At 35.1% G+C, this 20,304-nt stretch overlaps 1 protein-coding gene across 2 annotated transcripts in view; it reads left to right on the top strand.

Annotated features, from left to right (window-relative positions):
- NEDD4 (NEDD4 E3 ubiquitin protein ligase) overlaps nucleotides 1-20,304 on the top strand; it is a 135,753-nt gene that overhangs the window by 78,111 nt on the left and 37,338 nt on the right. For both annotated transcript variants that reach the window (XM_047075071.1, XM_047075072.1), the window contains 3 exons: nucleotides 15,042-15,092; nucleotides 16,621-16,682; nucleotides 19,085-19,187. In XM_047075071.1, the coding sequence (XP_046931027.1) occupies nucleotides 15,042-15,092; nucleotides 16,621-16,682; nucleotides 19,085-19,187 (216 nt within the window). The remainder of the gene's footprint in view (nucleotides 1-15,041; nucleotides 15,093-16,620; nucleotides 16,683-19,084; nucleotides 19,188-20,304) is intronic.

Consider the following 20,304-nt stretch of genomic DNA (forward strand, 5'->3'; position numbering starts at 1 on the left):
TCTACTACTATGAAAGTGTCTTCGACCAAGGTTTACAAACAATGAAGAAGAACAAAGAGGAGGAGGGGGAGAGGGAAGGAAAAGGAGGAGGAGAAGAAGAAAAATGCTTTGGGAATCTTTTGATAATAAGTTATTTTCTTTGTTGTTTAGAGATATTCTTTAGCCAGTGCCTTCAGGCCTTCTCTTAATGTATTCATTTTATTGACAATAAATCTTTGAAAGTATTTGCCAGTCTCTGTGCCTTGTTTCTGCTTAATACTATTTGTTGACTAGGGAAAATACTATCGAAACTCCAGCAAGCAAATTTTGTTTTTAAAATATTTTTTTGTTGTGAAATACAAAAAAAATAGAAGATACCATCCCAACTTTTGATGGGCCAGCCTAAGCAAGGAAGGCAAAGAGCATATGTAAAATGGTTTTAAATTAATTAAGGATCAGAGAGTTGAAATGATTGAAATGCCTTGAGTCAACAGAGTTTGCAGGAGGGTCACCTCATTCAAGTAGTCAGAAATCTTTGGTAAATCCTGAATTGTCATTGGTGTTCTCCAGACCCACTAACGCTAGCTGCTGTTTAATACACTGAAGAAACATATTTAGTATGAAGTTCAGTGGTTTTTAGATTTCAGATTCAGTTACCTTTAAAGATGACTAAACTAAAATCTGGATCAACTGACCAAACAATGAGCTAAATAATGACTTCCTACTATGAGCAAGGCATTGGTAGGCCCTGCACAATATGACAAAACTTGGGAATTGTTTTTAATCTTCCTTTTAAACATTTTTAAAACATTCTTAGATTATATTTAAACTATTAAATGGGGTAGTTTTATGTGAATCGAAATCTACATGAGGTGTGGATTTCACCTCATGGATATGTTTTTTTACTTTGGGAGTAGTATTGATAGGAAGTCAGTATTGTAATCTCATGGCACTTGAATAATAGATTCATGCAAAATATTCTGTCTGTCAAACTTTACCAACGGTGTGCACATTGCAAGTGGTGGATTCCATATGCCAAGGATAGGAGTGGTTCGTGGTCACTAGAAGGCAGAAAAGGTCAGGAATGGATGGGGAAGACTAGAGACAATGCAGGGAAGAGGTCATACTACTCCTTCATAAGGAAGACGCCTCTTACAACTCAAAGAAAACTGGCTGAAAAGCTTTTTTCTGAGTCTGGAAAGCCATTAAATGATCCAGGAAGATAACCATCATCAAAGCAGTGAGAAACATGGGCAAGGAATCAATAAACTAATCTGGAGCCCAAACATTACCAGGTTATCACACTGGTGGCAGAAAACTAAATTCAAGTCCAGGTTGAAGAAGGCAGTCAGATTGCAGGGAGTTGAGCAGATCATTTAAACCCTTTTGATTTTTGTTCCAACAATGTCCAACATACCCTCTTGAAATGGGCAAGCAGGACTTAGTCCATTGCCTAAAAAGGGAAATCTGATACCATCTTCTTTTGGTGTTGTAGCATTTCCTGTAACATTGCTGCTTTGGTTTCCTAATGTTAGAACTATTACTGTTTTCTTCCTGCTAAGTTCTCTCAACATCATAGAGTACTTCCTGTGTCTAAATAGCTAGTTTTTATAAAAGAGGGATTAATTGATACAAAGATGATTTATTCCAGTAAGTCAGGCCATTTCAAATTTTTTTAAAAAAAATGATTTAATACTTTTTTTGGAGTAGAAGAGAACTATTATACAGATGTTAAAAGATACAAGGTGAAGAAGAGTTACAGAGGAGGAAATTAACAATTTAGTCTCACCAAGAAAAGTTCCATTAAAATGGCATTGAGGGGCGCCTGGGTGGCTCAGTCGGTTGAGCGTCCGACTTCGGCTCAGGTCATGATCTTGCAGTTTGTGAGTTGGGGCCCCACATCAGGCTCTGTGCAGACAGCTCAGAGCCTGGATCCTGCTTCGGATTCTGTGTCTCCCTCTCTCTCTGCCCCTCCCCCACACGTGCTCTTTCTCTCTCTGCCTCTCAAAAATAAAGAAAACTAGGGGCGCCTGGGTGGCGCAGTCGGTTGAGCGTCCGACTTCAGCCAGGTCACGATCTCGCGGTCCGTGAGTTCGAGCCCCGCGTCAGGCTCTGGGCTGATGGCTCAGAGCCTGGAGCCTGTTTCCGATTCTGTGTCTCCCTCTCTCTCTGCCCCTCCCCCGTTCATGCTCTGTCTCTCTCTGTCCCACAAATAAATAAACGTTGAAAAAAAATAAATAAATAAAGAAAACTAACAAAATTTAAAAAAAAAATAAAAATAAATAAAATGGCATTGAGCTGTGCCTCGTAAGTAGAAGTTACACAGGCAGAGAGAGAAAAACTTTCCAGGAAGCATAAGTGAGTTTGAGAAGGCAAAATCTAGGATTTGTTCAGCAAAAGCATAGTACTCTACTGGATAGGCTTATATTAATAGATGAAGCTGCAAGGTCAATTAGAAAAGCAAATGTAGAAGGCCTAGCATCGCATACTAAGGAATTTATAGTTTTTCCTCTGGGCCAATATTTCTGAAATGTGTTCCTCACCAGTTTGTAAGATACCTCATCCGGTTGAGAAGTAAGTTTGTAAAATGTCACATGCTATACTCTTAGAATGTCACATTGCACACTAGGAAAGTTAAGTTCCCAAGGTCCTACAGGAGATAAACTTCTGAATTTTGTTTAACTAAATGTTTCCCAATTGTGAGACCAACTTGAACTCTTTTGGTATCCAACAGATCTATGATTTCTTCAGAACACACTGGGGAAATGATGTTTATTCAAAAGTTTTGAAAAGAGGATTGTTATAATTAAAAAATATGTTTTTATTTTTTGCAATTTAAGCTAAAAAGAAATGCAAGTACCTGACTCCTTTTTCTTCTTTTAAAACTTAAAAAAAATGTTTTTAATGCTTATTTATTTTTGAGATAGAGGGACAGAATGTGAGTGGGGAGAAGCAGAGAGAGAGAGGGAGACACAGAATCCAAAGCAGTTTCTGGGGCCCAACTCGGGGCTTGAACCCACGAACCATGAGATCGTGACCTGAGCTGAAGTCAGACACTTAACTGACTGAGCCACTTAGGCACCCCTCCCTTTGTTTCTTTTAGAGGGATTCTGTTGTTATCTTGAAGTGTCTTAATTTACATTGTGTTATCTTGAAACTAGCAAACCATTTGCAAATAGGAGAATAAATAGATACATTTAGATGCCCTGCTCATGCGTCTTTAGCTGTTATCATTGTTTACTCTTCCTGGTTTTCTTTAGAAATGGAATTGAATAGAGATGTGGGACTACTGGATTAGCAGCAAGAGTTATCACTTGAGGGCTTGTAAGAACTGCAAATTCTCAGTCCCTACCCCAGAAGTTTGACAACCACTTGAGTGGACTCACTCAACTTGAATCTTTGAAACTCTAGATTAAGGGTGGAGGCAGAAGCCTCTGGACGATTTCCCCAGCTGCCACAGCTTCCCTTTATCCATTTTAAAGTGATGATTTTAGTTCATCTTCTCACACTTACTTGTTTTTAAATTAAATATCTGAGATTTTACACAGCTCTTTGATTTCTTTGGATTAAAGTCACTAGATCTTTCTCAACAGTGGAAGCTATCTACTGATTTCTCATTTAGACCACAGATAGAATTCCCCAGAGATAGCTTTGATCTCTTCAAAAGTTTATTTTTTTTCTTTCCCTGATAGCTTGGCAGACATTCCTAGAAAGAAAGAAAGAAAGAAAGAAAAAAAAAACACTAGTAACATATTATATTGGAGCTCAGAAGAGTGAATCTCTGTGTCTGTTTATTTTCAATCAAGAAATGAGTATTTTTCTCTCTGGAAAGAAGAGCCTTGTCCCTTTTATCAGTTACCTAGTGGTAGGTATTTCTTGGTTAAATTATAACTTTATACATTTAGTCCTCTTGTAATTTTCCTTTGGTTGGAAATATAAATTTGAAACAATGGAGAAATTTGATGAGCCCTTCACCTTTGTGAAGTCGTCAGGGGAAGGAGTTGTAATAAATGCAAAACTTTCTTCTCATCTTCTATAGTCCTTTGGTTTAGGGGCATACAATATAAATTGCTTATAAAAGTATGTTGGCTACATTGAGGCTTAATTTTGAAAATTATTATAAAATCCTATTCATGTTTAATAAAACAGTCTGATTCCTGTTCCTCCTTGTCTGCTTTAGAGCCCTTGTTTTTTGTAGCATATTTTCAAAAAATGGTTTTCATTTGAAAACTCTCACAGTAAATAATAAGCTAAATTTTAAAGCCTGTAAAAGTAGAGGACCGTGTCGAGGTAAATCATCAGTTTTCACAATCTGTGATGATTATCAAGTTGAGACCTCCAAAGAAACTGGAATTCAGAGGCAGATAGTTCAAACCGAAACTGATTTAGACAGTGGCTTCTCCTGACTCCCTACTGTCATCTATTAGGTAAAAATCCCTTTAAAAATGGGAGAGTTGCTAAAGGCTGTAGAACACATGTACTCAAATTTTCAAGCAGTATGAAGCTATTGTCAAAGAACAAGTACAGTTTCTGTCTCATAGTTAAATCTACCAGACAGGCTTGGCTGGCTGGCCGAATAGATCACAAGCGTGGGACGCTGAATGTTTGCTTTAAGCAAAGACATCCAGTTTCCATAGCACTATGGTTTTATAGCATAGATCAGATTATACTGTTTGTTTAGCTAACACCATTTCCCCCTCAACATACTGAAAAGATTGAATCAATAAATCTTGAACTTCCAGAAAAACGTTTAAAATAAGCAGGTCATAGTACAGAGTGAGTCCGTATGAAAATAGGAAAAGTAGAAGCTATGTAAATGCAGTTTTAGTTAATAAGATTTGCATATGTTAGAAAATAGTTAAGCCAGAGTCATTTTTATGATTTTTAAAAAATCTATAACATCTAGGATGTCTGAGTCCACGTAGTATGGATTTTTAGAGAAAGGATGTTCATTAAAAACGAGAGTTTTTATAAAATTTTGGAAGCAGAAGATATATGGTCCCTTATTTTTTATATGCTATAAATGAGCCCATTCATAAAAATTTTACTTTTTTTTTCTCAGATGTTCACATGTGCTAATACGCTGTCTGTCAAGATGTCAACTTTTCATGTGTTCAAGTCAAGAAAATGTTTATCATCTTAACATAAATAATAGAAAGTTTAAATTCTACTTCAGAGAAAGAGGTTTTAGGTAATTTCACTTTTATTGTCTCAGCTTCACCTCTTTTTACTTTCATCTTTTATGATCCCTGGAATATCTCTTGATCATTTCACTTAATTTAAATAATATGGTTAACAACACTTTGAACATTTTTGTAGTTATGAATTTTTGTTTCTCTTTTGCACCCCAATTCATTTTTTTAGAGTTGCAGTGATCCATACAGAGGAATGACATTTGCATAGCGACAGTTTGACTATAGCTGTGTGAAGAAAGTAGTTATGGGCACCAAATAAGATATTGACTCAAATGCACACTTTTGATCTTGAATCGTTGATCTTGTCTTAGAAAATGTATATGTGGTTTTGGCTTACTCAGGACACAGTTCCCTTCTGTAACATCCAATCAGTCACTGAGGTCTGTGTCCACTTCAGATTAGTTCAGAATAATCTACTGTAGTCTTTATTAATTACACAAAATGAAAATTATACTTACAGGGTTCCATACTAACCCTCTGTTTGTTCTCTATATTTAAGAGTCTCATATGTTTTGTCCCCCTACCTGTTTTTATATTATTTTTGCTTCCCTTCCCTTATGTTCATCTGTTTTGTATCTTAAATTCCTCATATGAGTGAAGTCATATGATATTTGTCTTTGTCTGACTAATTTCACTTAGCCTAATACCCTCTAGTTCCATCCATGTAGTTGCAAATGGCAAGCTTTTATTCGTTTTGATTGCCCAGTAATACGCCATTGCATATATATACCACATTTTCTTTATCCATTCCTCCGTTGATGGACACTTGGGCTCTTTCCATACTTTGGCTATTGTCAATAGCACTGCTATGAACATTGAGGTGCATGTGCCCCTTCGAAACAGCACACCTGTATCCCTTGGATAAATACCTAGTAGTGCAGTTGCTGGGTTGTAGGGTAGTTCTATTTTTAATTTTTTGAGAAACCTCCATACTGTTTTCCAGAGTGGCTGCACCAGTTTGCATTCCCACCAGCAATGCAAAAGAGATCCTTTCTCCACATCCTCGCCAACATCTGTTTGCCTGAGTTGTTAATGTTAACTATTCTGACAGGTGTGAGGTGGTAGCTCATTGTGGTTTTGATTTGTATTTCCCTGATGATGAGTGATGTTGAGCATTTTTTCATGTGTTGGTTGGTCATCTGGATGTCTTCTTTGGAGGAAGTGTCTATTCATGTCTTTTTCCCATTTGTTCACTGGATTATTTGCATTTTGGGTGTTGAGTTTGATAAGTTCTTTATAGATTTTGGATACTAACCCTTTATCTGATATGTCATTTGCAAATATCTTCTAACATTCTGTCGTTGACTTTTAGTTTTGCCGATTGTTTCCTTTGCTGTGCAGAAGCTTTTTATTTTGATGAGGTCCCAATAGTTCATTTTTGCTATTGTTTCCCTTGCCTCCAGAGACCTGTTGAGCAAGAAGTGCTGTAGCTGAGGTCAAAGAGTTTTTGCCTGCTATCTCTAGGATTTTGATGGCTTCCTGTTTTAAGTTTAGGTCTTTCATCCATTTTGAGTTTATTTTTGTGTATGGTGTAAGAAAGTGGTCCAGGTTCATTTTTCTGCATGTTGCTGTCCAGTTTTCCCAGCACCATTTGCTGAGGAGACTGTCTTTATTCCATTGGATATTCCTGCCTGCTTTGTCAAAGATTAGTTGGCCATATGTTTGTGGGTCCATTTCTGGGTTCTCTATTCTGTCCCATTGATCTAAGTGTCTGTTTTTGTGCCAGTACTATAGTGTCTTGATGACTACAGCTTTGTAATACAGCTTGAAGTCCGGAGTTGGGAAGCCTCCAGCTTTGGTTTTTTTTCCAAGATTGCTTTGGCCATTTGGGGTCTTTTCTGGTTCTGTACAAATTTTAGGATTGTTTATTCTAGCTCCATGAAGAATGCTGGTGATATTTTGATAGGCATTGCTAAAATTACTTTAAAAAATCATCTTGATAAAAAAAAAAGTGCTGATAGCTAAGTCTGAAAACTAAAACTATGCTATATTTAACTTATAAAGTCCTTCATATATAAAATTATTTTTATTCATGTTTAAAATTCATTTTTTTTCAAACCTGATGTCTTTTTTTTCAATATATGAAATTTATTGTCAAATTGGTTTCCATACAACACCCAGTGCTCATCCCAAAAGGTGCCCTCCTCAATACCCATCACCCACCCTCCCCACCCTCCCACCCCCCACCAACCCTCAGTTTGTTCTCGGTTTTTAAGAGTCTCTTATGCTAAAATTCATTTTCACTGATTAAACAACATGATTGAAATTAAAAGTTGGATATTATAGCAAAAACCTTTGGCTATGTTTGGCTTTGATTGTGAGGAGATGATTCTTTCTTTATTATTTTGCTTTATACAGTAGAATTGCCCTGGGAAATGGTTTGTAACTTCAATTTAATGGAAACTTTTTAAGGGCAAGTATTCTTCAAAGCTATGACACTTTAACTTCTTTTTAAATTTCTGATTTTTTTGGTAACATTGGGTTCTCTTAAAGCAGAAATTCAACCACTCTACAGCCTTATTAAAGTTAATAGCGGTTTGTCCTCCTAAACTTAGAGCCATCTAGAGTTATTATTGAAATTTTGCAAAAACAGCAATTTGATTTTTCTCTTTTCATATTCTAAAAATTGTTTTCAGAAACTGAAATTCATATCTTTAAAATATTAGAAAAGGTAGTATTTACTGACAGAACTGTGCCCACTACAGATGGTCCTGTTTAAAATCACCTGCTGTTCTAAATTCTTACTCAGATTTCAGGCATTTTTAAATTATTTATATTTTACCAAATGCAAATTTGCTCTATGGAGTAAGCTGCATGCAGTTCAAGTATAGGAAATAACTCTCACAAAGAAATGCTTGATATTCAGAATTTGGAACAATTGGTTGGCTAGAGAAACATTAATGAACATCACAGACTGACTCGCCTTCATAGGAATGAATGTAAAACTATTACTTTTTCTTTGTAAATGGAAAAAGAACCTCTAATTGTCCTATATTTATAGCAACCATATGTCCCTGACTTTCCAGGATAATTCCCACTTTCATATTCTCCATCTCCTCAGACCATGAATATTGATTTTTAGTTTGGAAAATTTGTTCACTCTTCTAATATTAGAAATACAGTTCTTTGGGACCATTTCATGTTAAGTAGAAGTTAAGAAACTCATTTCAGATCACTTGTTTTAAATAAGGAAGATGTGTTGCAAGAAATTTTTGAAGTGTGTTTTTACATACCAGAATTACTTGAGACAGAAATTTTCATTATGTGGGATTTTTGTTCTGTGCTTTTGTTCACAAAGTACAGTCAATGGACAAGAAGCATGGAGCAGTTCATGGAATGAGATGTTTTCTTTCTGTTCCACCATAACCAGGCACTGCCTCTGCAATGGAAATTGAATCTATAGGGAAGATTTCTAAGTTAAGAGATTTTGAGAAATAAAGAGCACCATAAGTACATGAAAACATGTTCAACATCCTTGGCCATCAGGGAAATGCAAACAGAACTACAGTTAAATACTACTTAACACCGGCTAGGAGGGCTATATCAAAAAGATAGGTAAATTATAAGTGTTATTAAGGATATGGAGAAATTGGAGCCCTCATACAGTGGTGGTGGTATTATAAAATGGTGCAGTTACTTTGGAAAGTATGGCAGTTCCTCAAAAGGGTGAACAGAGTTACCGTATGACCCAGCAATTTTACTCCTAAGTGTACACCCAAGAACAGTGAAAATATATGTCAGCACAAAAACTTGTACTTGAATGTTCATAGCAGCTTTATTAATAATAGCCAAAAAATGGGAACAATTCAGATGTCAATCAACTGATAGATAAATAATACAATATATCCATACAATATAATATTCAGAAATTAAAAAGGAATAAAGTATGGATACTTGCTATAATGTGAATGAACCTTGAAAACATTATTGTAAGTGAAAGAAGCCAGTCATAAAGGACCACATATTATATGACTCCCTTTATATGAAATGAGTAGGCAAATCCATGGAGACAGAAAGTAGATTGATGGTTGCCAAGGCTAAGAAAAGAGACTGCTCATAGGTATGGATTTTCTTTTTGGAGTGATAAAAATGTTCTAAAACTGATTATATACTTTAAGTGGGTGAATTGTATCTCAATGAGGGTGTTGTTTGAAAATGGAGGGTCTTTTACTCACTGTTGGAAACATTCTGTTTTACACCCTCTTTAGTAGTGGTTCTCAACCAGGGAGAATTTTGCCATCCAGGGGACATTTGGCAATATCAGGAGACATTTTTGATTGTCACAACCAGTGGAGGGGTGCTACTGACATCTAGTGGGTAGAATCCAAGAATGTTGCTAAATATCCTTCAATGCTCAGGACAAGCCCCCACAACAAAAAATTATCTGGCTCATATTGTCAATAGTGCCCATGTTGAGAAATCCCGTTCAAGAACTGTGTTAACTCTAGTGGTAATTGACCACAGCCATGTTTATGAAGCACTGCAAGATCATGAATTAGCAAACAGGTAGATGTTTACTCTATTCAGTTTAATAAGGGCAAGGCTATTCAATAAGACAGAACCAAAAAAAACAAAACAAAACAAAACAAAAACAAAAACAAAAAACCCAAAAAATGCTTTATTTCCTTATCTGGTGAAGCCTAAACTAAGTTAATTAGATAATTCAGTTAATCAAAATGGTTTATTCATCAGTCATCCTGGTTAGGATTTTACTACATTTTGTTGTATTTTACTTTCTTACTATTTATAGCTTCTTAAACATCAGATTTACAGAGTATAACATCTAATTGCAATAAAAACAGGAACAAACCCTAGTTGGCCTTGAAGGTATAACTAAAAGGTAATTTGTTCATTTCAAAAGTTATCAACTCAGGTTCTAAAATAGGGATATGAGGGGCACCTCGGTGGCTTGGTCGATTAAGTGTCCAACTTCGGCTCAGATCATGATCTCATGGTTTGTGAGTTCAAGCCCCGTGTTGGTCTCTGTGCTGACAGCTCAGAGCCTGGAGCTTGCTTTGGATTCTGTGTTCCTCTCTCTCTGCCCCTCCCCTGCACATGCTGTGTTTCTCTCTGTCTCTCAAAAGTAAATAAAATATTAAAAAAAATTTTTAATAGGAATATGAGCCCTAAACTAAGCTAATTTGCTAGACTTCCATCTCCAGCCATGCTTTTTTAATTCTACATACCTGTCTGAAATGTCTACAGACTGTTTTACTGGACAAGGAGCAGGGGCTTCATTAACGAATCCAGCATTTCAAATACAACAGCTAACATTCATTGGATGGTATTGCACGCTGGCTATTATGCAAAGCACTGAAGGTATATTATCTTATTTAATTCTAACAAAACCCTATAAGGTAGATATGTTATTCCTGTTCTTCTGGAAGCATCCTTTTATTTTATTTTATTTTATTTTATTTTATTTTATTTTATTTTATTTTAAAAGGTTTTTTGATGTTAATTTATTTTTGAAAGGCGGGGAGGGGCAGAGAGCAAGAGGGAGACACAGAAGCTGAAGCAGGCTCCAGGCTACCAGCTGTACACACAGAGCCCAATGTGGGGCACAAACTCACAAATGAGATCATGACCTGAACTGAAGTCAGATGCTTAACTGACTGAGCCACCCAGGCGCCCCATGGAAGCATCCTTTTTAAAAAATGTTTATTTATTTTTGATAGAGAGAGAGAGATCAAGCAGGGGAGGGACAGAGAGAGATGGAGGCAGAGGATCCAAAGCAGGCTCCACGCTGACAGCTCCCAATGTGGGGCTCAAACTTGTGAACCACAAGATCATGACCTGAGCTGAAGTCAGGCGCCTAACCAACAGGTGCCTCTGGAAGCATTGTTTTTATAGCCATCCATCTTTCCTGCACCAGTATGTACTGGTTTTTCTGTAGATCTTACACTACTGTTATTCAAAAGTTCCCTTCCTCGTGACTTGGGGGATCTTCTTTTCTTGTTTCTCATCTTGAATCTCCTGCATCTTCACTTACCATGATATACTCCCTTATTTTCGTGGAGTATATCCTCTATTACCTTACTAAGAACACCAAGTGTCTGAAAACGTCTTTATTCTGCCTTCATTTTTAAAGATCTTTTGGCTGGGTATAGAATTCTATGTAGGAAATATTTTTCTCCCACAATTTTGAAGGCATTATTCTCTTGTCTTTCAGTTTTGTTTATGATCTGTTTTGTGTCTCTCTAGACTTTTAGAATTGCTTTATCTCTGGTGCTCTGAAATGTCACATTGATGTACCTTGCTGTGCATCTTTTCTTCATGCATTTTGCCTAATACTTAGTGGAGACTTTCACTCCAAAATTCATTTCCTTGAGTTCAAGGGAAGTTTCTTAAAATGCTTCTTTGATAATTTCTTCCCTTCTCTTTTTTCTCTCTGGAATGTTTGTTAATTAGATGTGGACTTAAGTTCATCCTGTAATTTCCTTATTTTGGGAATCCTGTAGTCTTTTAATTCTACTTTATGAGAAATTTCTTTAACTCCATTTTCCAACTCTATATGAAATTTTTTATTTCAGTTATATTTTTAATTTCCAACAGCTCTTTTTTTGTTCTTTCAGTGATTCTTTTATAACCTCCTATTGTTTGTCAGATATTTCATCTCTTATGTCTGAAATATTAACTATAGTTTTTCTGAAGTATTTCTCTTGCAGAAATGACTTGATACTGATTCATCTGACTCCTTTATTTCTGTTTTTTGGGGGGAGGGGGAGGTCTCTGTTTTTCAAGTTACAGATTTTACTCCAATATTTAGTGGTCCTTAACTGTCCATAATGTATCAGATTCCAGTGTTTATTGATTACTTACAGGATGCACTGAGAAAAATGCCAATATCACTTTTATGGTATTCTTGCTCCCCAAATGCATAATCTAAATTCAACCATGAAGAAACATTACACAAACCCAAACTGATGAACATTCTGTAACTAGCCATTCCTCTTCATAAGAGTCAAGATTATGAAAGACAAAGAGACTGAGGTACTTTACTGATTAAAAGACATTAAGGAGACATGACAACTAAATGCAGTATGTGATCTAGAATTAGATTCTGGACCAAAATTAGTGGGACAGTTGGTGAAGTTTGAGTAAGATCTGTAGATTAGCTAATAGTCTTCCTGGTTTTCTTATAATTCAATAGCAAAACAAACAAAAACAAAAACAAATCTGATTTTAAAAATGAACAGAAGATCCGAATAGACATTTTTCAAAAAAAAGACATACAAATGGCCGACAGACACATGAAAAGATGCCCAACATCACTAATAATGAGGGAAATGCAAATCAAAACCACAATCAGATATCACCACACACCTGTCGGAATGGTTATTATCACAAAGACAGGAAATAACAAGTGTTGATGAAGATGTGTAGGAAAAGAAACCCTTGTGCATTGTTGATGATGTAAATTGGGACAGCCAATATGGAAAACAGTGTGGAGGTTCCTCAAAAATTAAGAATAAAATTGCCATATGATCTAGGAATTTCACTGCTGGGTATTTTTCCAAAGAAAATGAAAGCACTGACTCAAAAAGATATCTGCACCTCCATTTTATTATAGCAGTATTTACAATAGCCAAGCCACAGAAACAACATAAGGGTCCATCGGTGGATGAATGGATAAAGAAGATGTGAGATGTACATATACATATACATGTATATATGTATATGTACATATATATACATGTATATACAATAATATTCCATTGTGTATGTATATATATGTATATATACATATACATGTATATATGTATATGTACATATATATACATGTATATGTATATATACATATATATACATACACAATGGAATATTATTCAGCATAAAAAAGAATGAAATTTTGCCATTTGCAACAACATAGATGGACCTTGAGGGTGTTAAGCTAAGTGAAATAAGTCATACAGAGAAAGACAAATACCATATACTCTCACGCATTTGTGGAATCTTAAAATAAATTAATTAATTAATTTACAGAGAACAAGTTGGTAGTTTCCAGTTTCCATAGGAAGGGAGTTGGGGTGGGTGAAGTAGGTAAAGGAAGTCAAAAGGTATAAACTTTCATCTATAAAACAAATTAGTCATGGGAGTATAATGTATAGCATGGTAACTATAAATAATACTGTATTGCATATTATAAATCTTCTAAGAGAGCAAATCTTACAGGTTCCCATCACAAGAAAAAAAAAACTATATATGGTGATAAATGTTAGATTTATCGTAGTGATTGTTTTTCAATATATACACACATTGATTCATTATATTGTATACCTGAAACTAATATAATGTTGTATGTTTATTGTACCTTAATAAAAAAAAGGTGTATGGATGGATGCATGTAGGTAAATATCTGAAAGAAGTTTACTGAACAGTTAACCCTGGTTCACTCTGGAACTGGGATTGGAGGGTCAGGGTTTTTCACACATTACTTTAAATACTTCAATAAATTTTACAGGTGACAGATATTGTTAAGCATATAGCTTTTTATTTACAATTAAAAAACCTAAGAATAGAAGATTAAATACATAAAAGTGTTACTATTTCCTCTAAAAAAATAGTATTCCTGGTTCTAATCATTGTGCTATAGTTATCTAAGATTAACATCTTAATGTTTGGGGAAGCTGGCTACTTTTCCTCCAATTGTCCTATCCTCTCTGTCTCTCTCTGTCTCTCTATCTGTCTCTCTCTCTGTCTCTCTCTCTCTCTCTCTCCCCCTCCCTCCCTCCTTCCCTCTCCTCTTTTTCTGGCACTCCAGTTGCACATATATGAGACTGCTTGAAGTTTTTCCATAAGTCCTCCTTATTTTTCATCTTATATAAATTCTACTGGCATATCTTAAAATTCATGGAGCTTTTCTCCAGTCATCTTCAATCACATGTTAAGTCCATCCCGTAATCTTTAATTCGGATATTATATTTTTCAGTTCTATATATGTTTTAAAATATACATTTGATTCAGTTTTATAGTTCCCATTTCACTACTGAGATTTTCCCCTCCAGTTATTCATTATGATCTTATTTTCCTTTTCAGTCCTTGAACATCTTTATAATAGCTGCTTTAATTTCTCTGTCTGCTGATTCCAAGATCTGGTTGGTCTTGTCAGTTTTTATTGACTTTTCCTCTTGATACTGGATCACATTTTTCTGTTTCTTTGCATGTTTAGTAACTTGTGTACTGGTCAATGTATGTGGTACATAATTGAGATAGTAAATTTTATTATCTTTCCCTGAGAGTGTTGATTTTTGTTCTAGCAAGTTGTTAACTTAGCTGAGCCTTCCAGCCACTGCCTTTCATATGTGCAGTTCAGGGATCAGCTAAGAATTTGGGTAGAGTTCATGTATAGATTTAGAGGGACTTCTGTGGCATCTTTCTTTCAGAGATTGTCCCTCTCACTTTCTAGCTATGCTGTTAGCCTCAAACTAGGTTTTCAGCTTCCTCAAATGAGTAAGATGTCAGATGTCTGTTTGAGTTCTAACCATACCACCATATGAACCGTGAAGTACAACAAGGGGAAAAGCGATGTAAATATGAATCCTACCCAATACAGTTCCTTCTTTCAAAGACTGACTCCCCTTCAATTTCTGCTTGCTTGTTGTAACCCTATAGTGCTTTCAAATAGCTGTTTTCATAATTTTTCGGAGTATATAATTATCTGTAAAATGATCAGTCTAGTATACTCTATTCTATAATATACCATAAGTTGTATCATATTGCCTTTTATTTTACATTATATGGCATAGGATTAAACAACAAAAAAAAGACTTCTACATTTTTTCATGAATGATGGCAATAGCTCATCAAAATTTCTAAAAATGTTGAGCATATTACTAATCTTATTTTTTATTCTTTTTCTTGTAGACAAGAGATGATTTCCTAGGTCAAGTGGATGTTCCTCTTTATCCATTACCGGTTGGTATAGATGATTTTAATTTTTATATTTATTTTTTTTCTAATAAATTTAACTTACAGATACACGATATTACAATATAATAAATGTAAATATTTGATTTGTAAAATGTATACTTCTATAATTTCTTGACCATATTATTTTCTGAAAACTCATCTCAATTTTCCCTTTTAAGGATTTTTTTAATGTTTATTTATTTTGAGAGGCGAGGAAGGGGCAGAGAGAGGGAGAGAGAGAGAGAGAGAGAGAGAGAGAGGAGAACCCCATGACAGGCAGAGAGAGGTGATGATGATCTGAGCCAAAGTCACGAGTCGTACATTTAACAGACTGAGCCACCGAGGAGCCCCTAAGTTTTCCATTTTAATTTTATTTTCAAGACTCCCTTACATGAACCCCAATAAGAAGTAGGCAGCTGCTGAGGTTGGTTGACATCAGGAAAGCATGTCTCAGGGAAATAAGTTTGGAAACATTCGGCTGAATGGAGAGAGCTTAGTCTCACAGAAAGAAACTAAGATCATTTACGACAGTCTGGGTATGAAACTGAATGTGGACCAAGCATATAACAACAGAGGAAAACAGATTCAGAACACATTTCATAATAAAAAATTATTAAGCCAGTTTTCTGACATTGGAAGTTGAGAAAAAAAAATAAATAGAAAGTAAAGATAGTACAGGTTGAATTTGGGACATCAAGGTGGTGTCTCAAGTAGAATAGCTAGGAGGAAAAGCCATTTTGTTTTGAAAAATGATAGATTTATTTTTGGCCATAATGAATTTCAACAGAAAACAGGGGAAGTGGAAGGCCTAAAGTGGGCAGCTGACAGAAATACAAAAGTCAATTGTGTAGAGAAAGAGGCTGGAAGGAGTGAGAGTTCTCACATTGAGGTGACAGCAGAATCTCTGAGAACGATGGGCTGTCCAAGTAAGAGAGGTGAGAGCATTGAAAGCCAAACATTGACCCTTAGTCAGGGTGGGCCTATCAGAGAAGACAGACAGGGAGAAACAGGTGGGGGATAAAGGAAAATAATGTCATGAGAATTTAAGAGTTACAAGACTGAATGGGTAGTTAATGCAAAATGTAACAAAGAAATGAACAAAAGCAAAGGGCTGTTGAACTTGATAAAGACAAGTAAGGCTTCTTTACTATATCAGTCTTTTGAGATATTTATTGGTTCTCTACAGTCTTTAGAGATCACAAGCTTTTAATAATATATTTAATCCAGTCTTGCTCTCCAGGCTGTTTTCTTTTTTGTTCTCCTAGGATGGCCTCTACGTTGTAACCACTTCTTCCCTCTATGTGCACCTGCTCAGCTTATTTGGTATTAAGGCGTGATCCCACTGCAATTCCTAAGGTTCAGGAAAGTGAAAGCACTAGCAAGCTGCCAGATATAACCATTGAATGAGCTAAACCTATATTTTTCTCACTTCTATCTTCAGCCAAGGCTTAGGTCATAGTTCATGAATATTTCCTTAAAAGTACATGTTTTTGGTGTTATAGATGTATCTTGAAAACTTACTGTTTTATTCTAGACAGAAAATCCAAGAATGGAGAGACCATATACGTTTAAGGATTTTGTTCTTCACCCAAGAAGGTCAGTAAATATAAAATAATAACATAATGTTTTTTAAAATATTATTATACCTTGTAGTAGCCTCTTTGCAGATTCAAAGCTTAAACCTTGTAAATAAGCTACTTCTAAATATTATTTTTAAAAGCTTTACTTTTTATTGCTGATTAAAAAGTAATATATGCACAGTACAAAAAATTCTGAAAATACAGAGAAGTGATCATATCCCTTTAGGAAAGACTTGTCCCCCTAATATTTATCAGACTAGAAAGTGGAAATTTGTCATTACTGTTTTATTATTTATTTTATATCTTAAAATATATATAATTTTGTCATACTATCCTTTTCAAAAGCACAAGCATTAATTAAGCCAAAACAATATCTAACTTGATATGCACAAAAACAATTTCAGAAAAACCTAACCACGTTTTGCATACTTCAATAAAAACAGGTATTTAAGAAAACTCAGATATTTAGAGAAAATAATTTGAGCAAAGACTAGAATTTAAAACCTGAATAGCATGTTCATAATTCCATTTTTGTAAACTGAGTTACTTGAGTTTTGTTAAAATTTTTGTTTAAGCTGTAAATAAAACTCCTTTACAAAAAAAAAAAACCTCCTTTTAATATTCTGTGCCACTTAGTTAAGTAAAATCTAGTAAGGATGTATTGATTTACTGTCAAAAAGGTCAAAGTCAAAATAAAGAAGTACATCTGCAAAAAAAAACAGTATTTGTCTTGTTTTTTAAACTAGAAAATACATTAGAAAAATATACTATGGGAACTGAGTAAAATTTTTCATTAAAAAAATTTACTCTTTGTAATATAAATTATTAAAGCAAAATAAAAGGGACAGTACTCTCTGTTAATATTTATATTCTATAAGAGAAGTCACATATTTCACTTCTGTAGAAGTCTTGGAATATAAATTTCTTTTCTTTTTAAACTGATTGTGGCATCTGCATACCAATAATAAATAAATGTTTCTTCTCTTAATTGCCCTAGTAGCCTGCTTTTTACTTTTTCAAATGCTTTCTAGTGTCTTTCTCTTTAAAAAAAAAAAAAAAAAAAATATATATATATATATATATATATATATATAATAACTTGTATCTTCTGTCTGTATGGACTATCACTGCAAGTGGGTGCAGAAAGAACTTGAAATCAGATAGGAAATGTACTACACTCTTACACTTTTTGAGCCCCATTAAGTCCAAACCCACAGGCTTAATGTCTAGTTTGAAAGACATGAAAATGTCACTATAGAGAAACTCTTGTATAAAACATTATTTGAGCAAGTTTTCTGTATCCATCCATTATAGCAGCAAGTCAATGTTCACATCCCCCTAAAAAATGGAGACACAAGCCACATTAGTGGCCTTGGAAATAAACATCAGGGATTCTGTTGACCACTCAGGAAAGCTAGTTTCCAAACTCATGAGAACTGTACAAAAGATTAAGGGAGGAGGCATTAAGTGGGGTGGGGAAGGGAGTACCTTTCAATAAAAGATAGAATAAAAGATAAGACTTTCTTGTTAAGAAGACAAAGAGTAATTGGTTACATAACTGATGTCTATAAAAATCACCAAAATATCTTTGCAGAAAACTAGGACAAGGAAGAACTTTTTAAGTATATAGGATGTTGAAATTGGTGGGGATAAATAGACAGATTTAAAACTTTTAAAATATTAATACAATGGACAGCAACCTTTAGTTTGGACAACTCATTATGCAAAGACGTTATTCATATACATTATAAAATAAAATAGATAAATTAATGTGTGACAGACTCAAACAGCTGTCAAAGAAAGACAGTAGGTTTCAGACAGTTATCAGGCCTTGCTCTCCACTTTTCTATCATCCTGTACAGTATGACTAGATAAGTATCCCCAAAGTATATCTCTGAGGCTGCCTTTCCCTGTCCGCCAAATTCTCTGGCTTCACAGAGTATACAAAATCTAAAGTTCTCTTGTTTCACGTGGACCTCATCATCTGGATCATCCCTTCCTCCTATGTGTATCCTGTAAGCCAGCCAAACCCAACAACTACCCTTTCCTTCGGTGTACCCCAGGTTTCCCATCGTTTCCTCATTTTTTATTCTTTTCTCCACTCTTATGCCTTTCCATTCACTGCCACGGATCAAAATCCTCCTCAATCTGTTAGCACCAATTCAGATGCAACTCCTTCCCGTTCTCCCTGATCTTTTACTCAAACTTCCTTAGCATCTTATTTATTTCATAACAATTATTTATTTATGTCTATTACTTTTTCTCCACCACCCACTCCTTTTCCTAGCTGTCTTTTGTAGTAGACTTTGTCTTTGGGTCTCCTCTAGTAGCTAGCAGGTATTCGTTAAACTTTAGTTAAATGAGTGCTTTTCTTCTTAAGTGTTAAAGTTTTGCGAATAATTATTTTCTTTTCTACAGTCACAAATCAAGAGTTAAAGGTTATCTGAGATTAAAAATGACTTATTTACCTAAAACCAGTGGCTCAGAAGAAGATAATACAGAACAGACTGAAGAATTAGAGGTGAGATTTTATAAATACTTGGTTCAATGAAAAGAAAATATCTCATTTCTTATTTTACTATACCTTGAAGAAAAAATAACTTTATTCAATGAAGTTAATGTGTGCAATAAAAATTATATACCTGGGTATTTGTTTATTTTACCTAATCATTCATTAAACATTTCTTTCCTCTGAGGACATTTCTGTAGAATGAATGGCCATTACTGAGGGCATTCTTAAAGGTTAGTGAATAGGGAATATGATGCTTATAAATGAAAGTATTTATTGTAATTCAGTTATCAACTCTTTCTGTTTTTTCAGGGTTTTCTAAAACCATGTCATATTCTCCTCCATTAAAGTAAGAATATAATTTACTATTTGTAAGCTAAATATATAGAAATTTTAAGGAGACTACTGAGTAGGAACTCTTTTATGAAATATAATTCTTGTTACTTTTCCTCTCATAGTTGCAGTGAGGATGGGAGGACTCATAGGAAAGGAGGGGAATGGAGGGGGGGGAAAATTCAAGTGATCTAATAAAAGGCCATATTTATTTGAGGCAAATAGAATTTAATAATTTTCATGGATGAGAGGATATGAAGAAGTCCAAGTCAACTATTTGGGTGGAGCTACATGCATCAAGGGTGAGTGAGGAAGAGGCAAAGAGTATGTATTTGGAATATAATTGGATAGGGAGTTAGTGACTGGAATCCTAGTCCCGAGCTCTGGTACTAGTGAGCCGAGTGACTGTGTGTCATTCAATATCTCTGAACCACAGTGTCTTCATTTGTACAATGACTGTTGTACCAGATGACCTCTAGGGTTTCTTCCAGCAGAAAAACTCATGATTTGAAAAGGGAACAAAAGAACCCTGTCTTGAATTTCCCACTGAAGCACCAACATTTACTGAAAGCACATAGTATATTGGCACCAATATGCTTTGGAGAGTTTGTTTGTTTGTTTGTTTGTTTGTTTGTTTGTTTGTTTTAGAGAGCAAAAATACAAGCAGGGGAAGGGGAGAGAGAGAGGGAGAGAGAGGGAGAATCTTAAGTAGGCTGCACACTCAGCATGGAGCCTGATGTGGGACTCAATCTTACAATTATGAGATCATGACCCTGAGATCATGACCCAAGCTGAA

Source organism: Lynx rufus, unplaced genomic scaffold (assembly GCF_022079265.1).
Source record: "Lynx rufus isolate CCGP_SWC_20201006 ecotype Redwood Valley unplaced genomic scaffold, mLynRuf1.p SCAF_13, whole genome shotgun sequence".
NCBI classification, from domain to species: domain Eukaryota; kingdom Metazoa; phylum Chordata; class Mammalia; order Carnivora; family Felidae; genus Lynx; species Lynx rufus.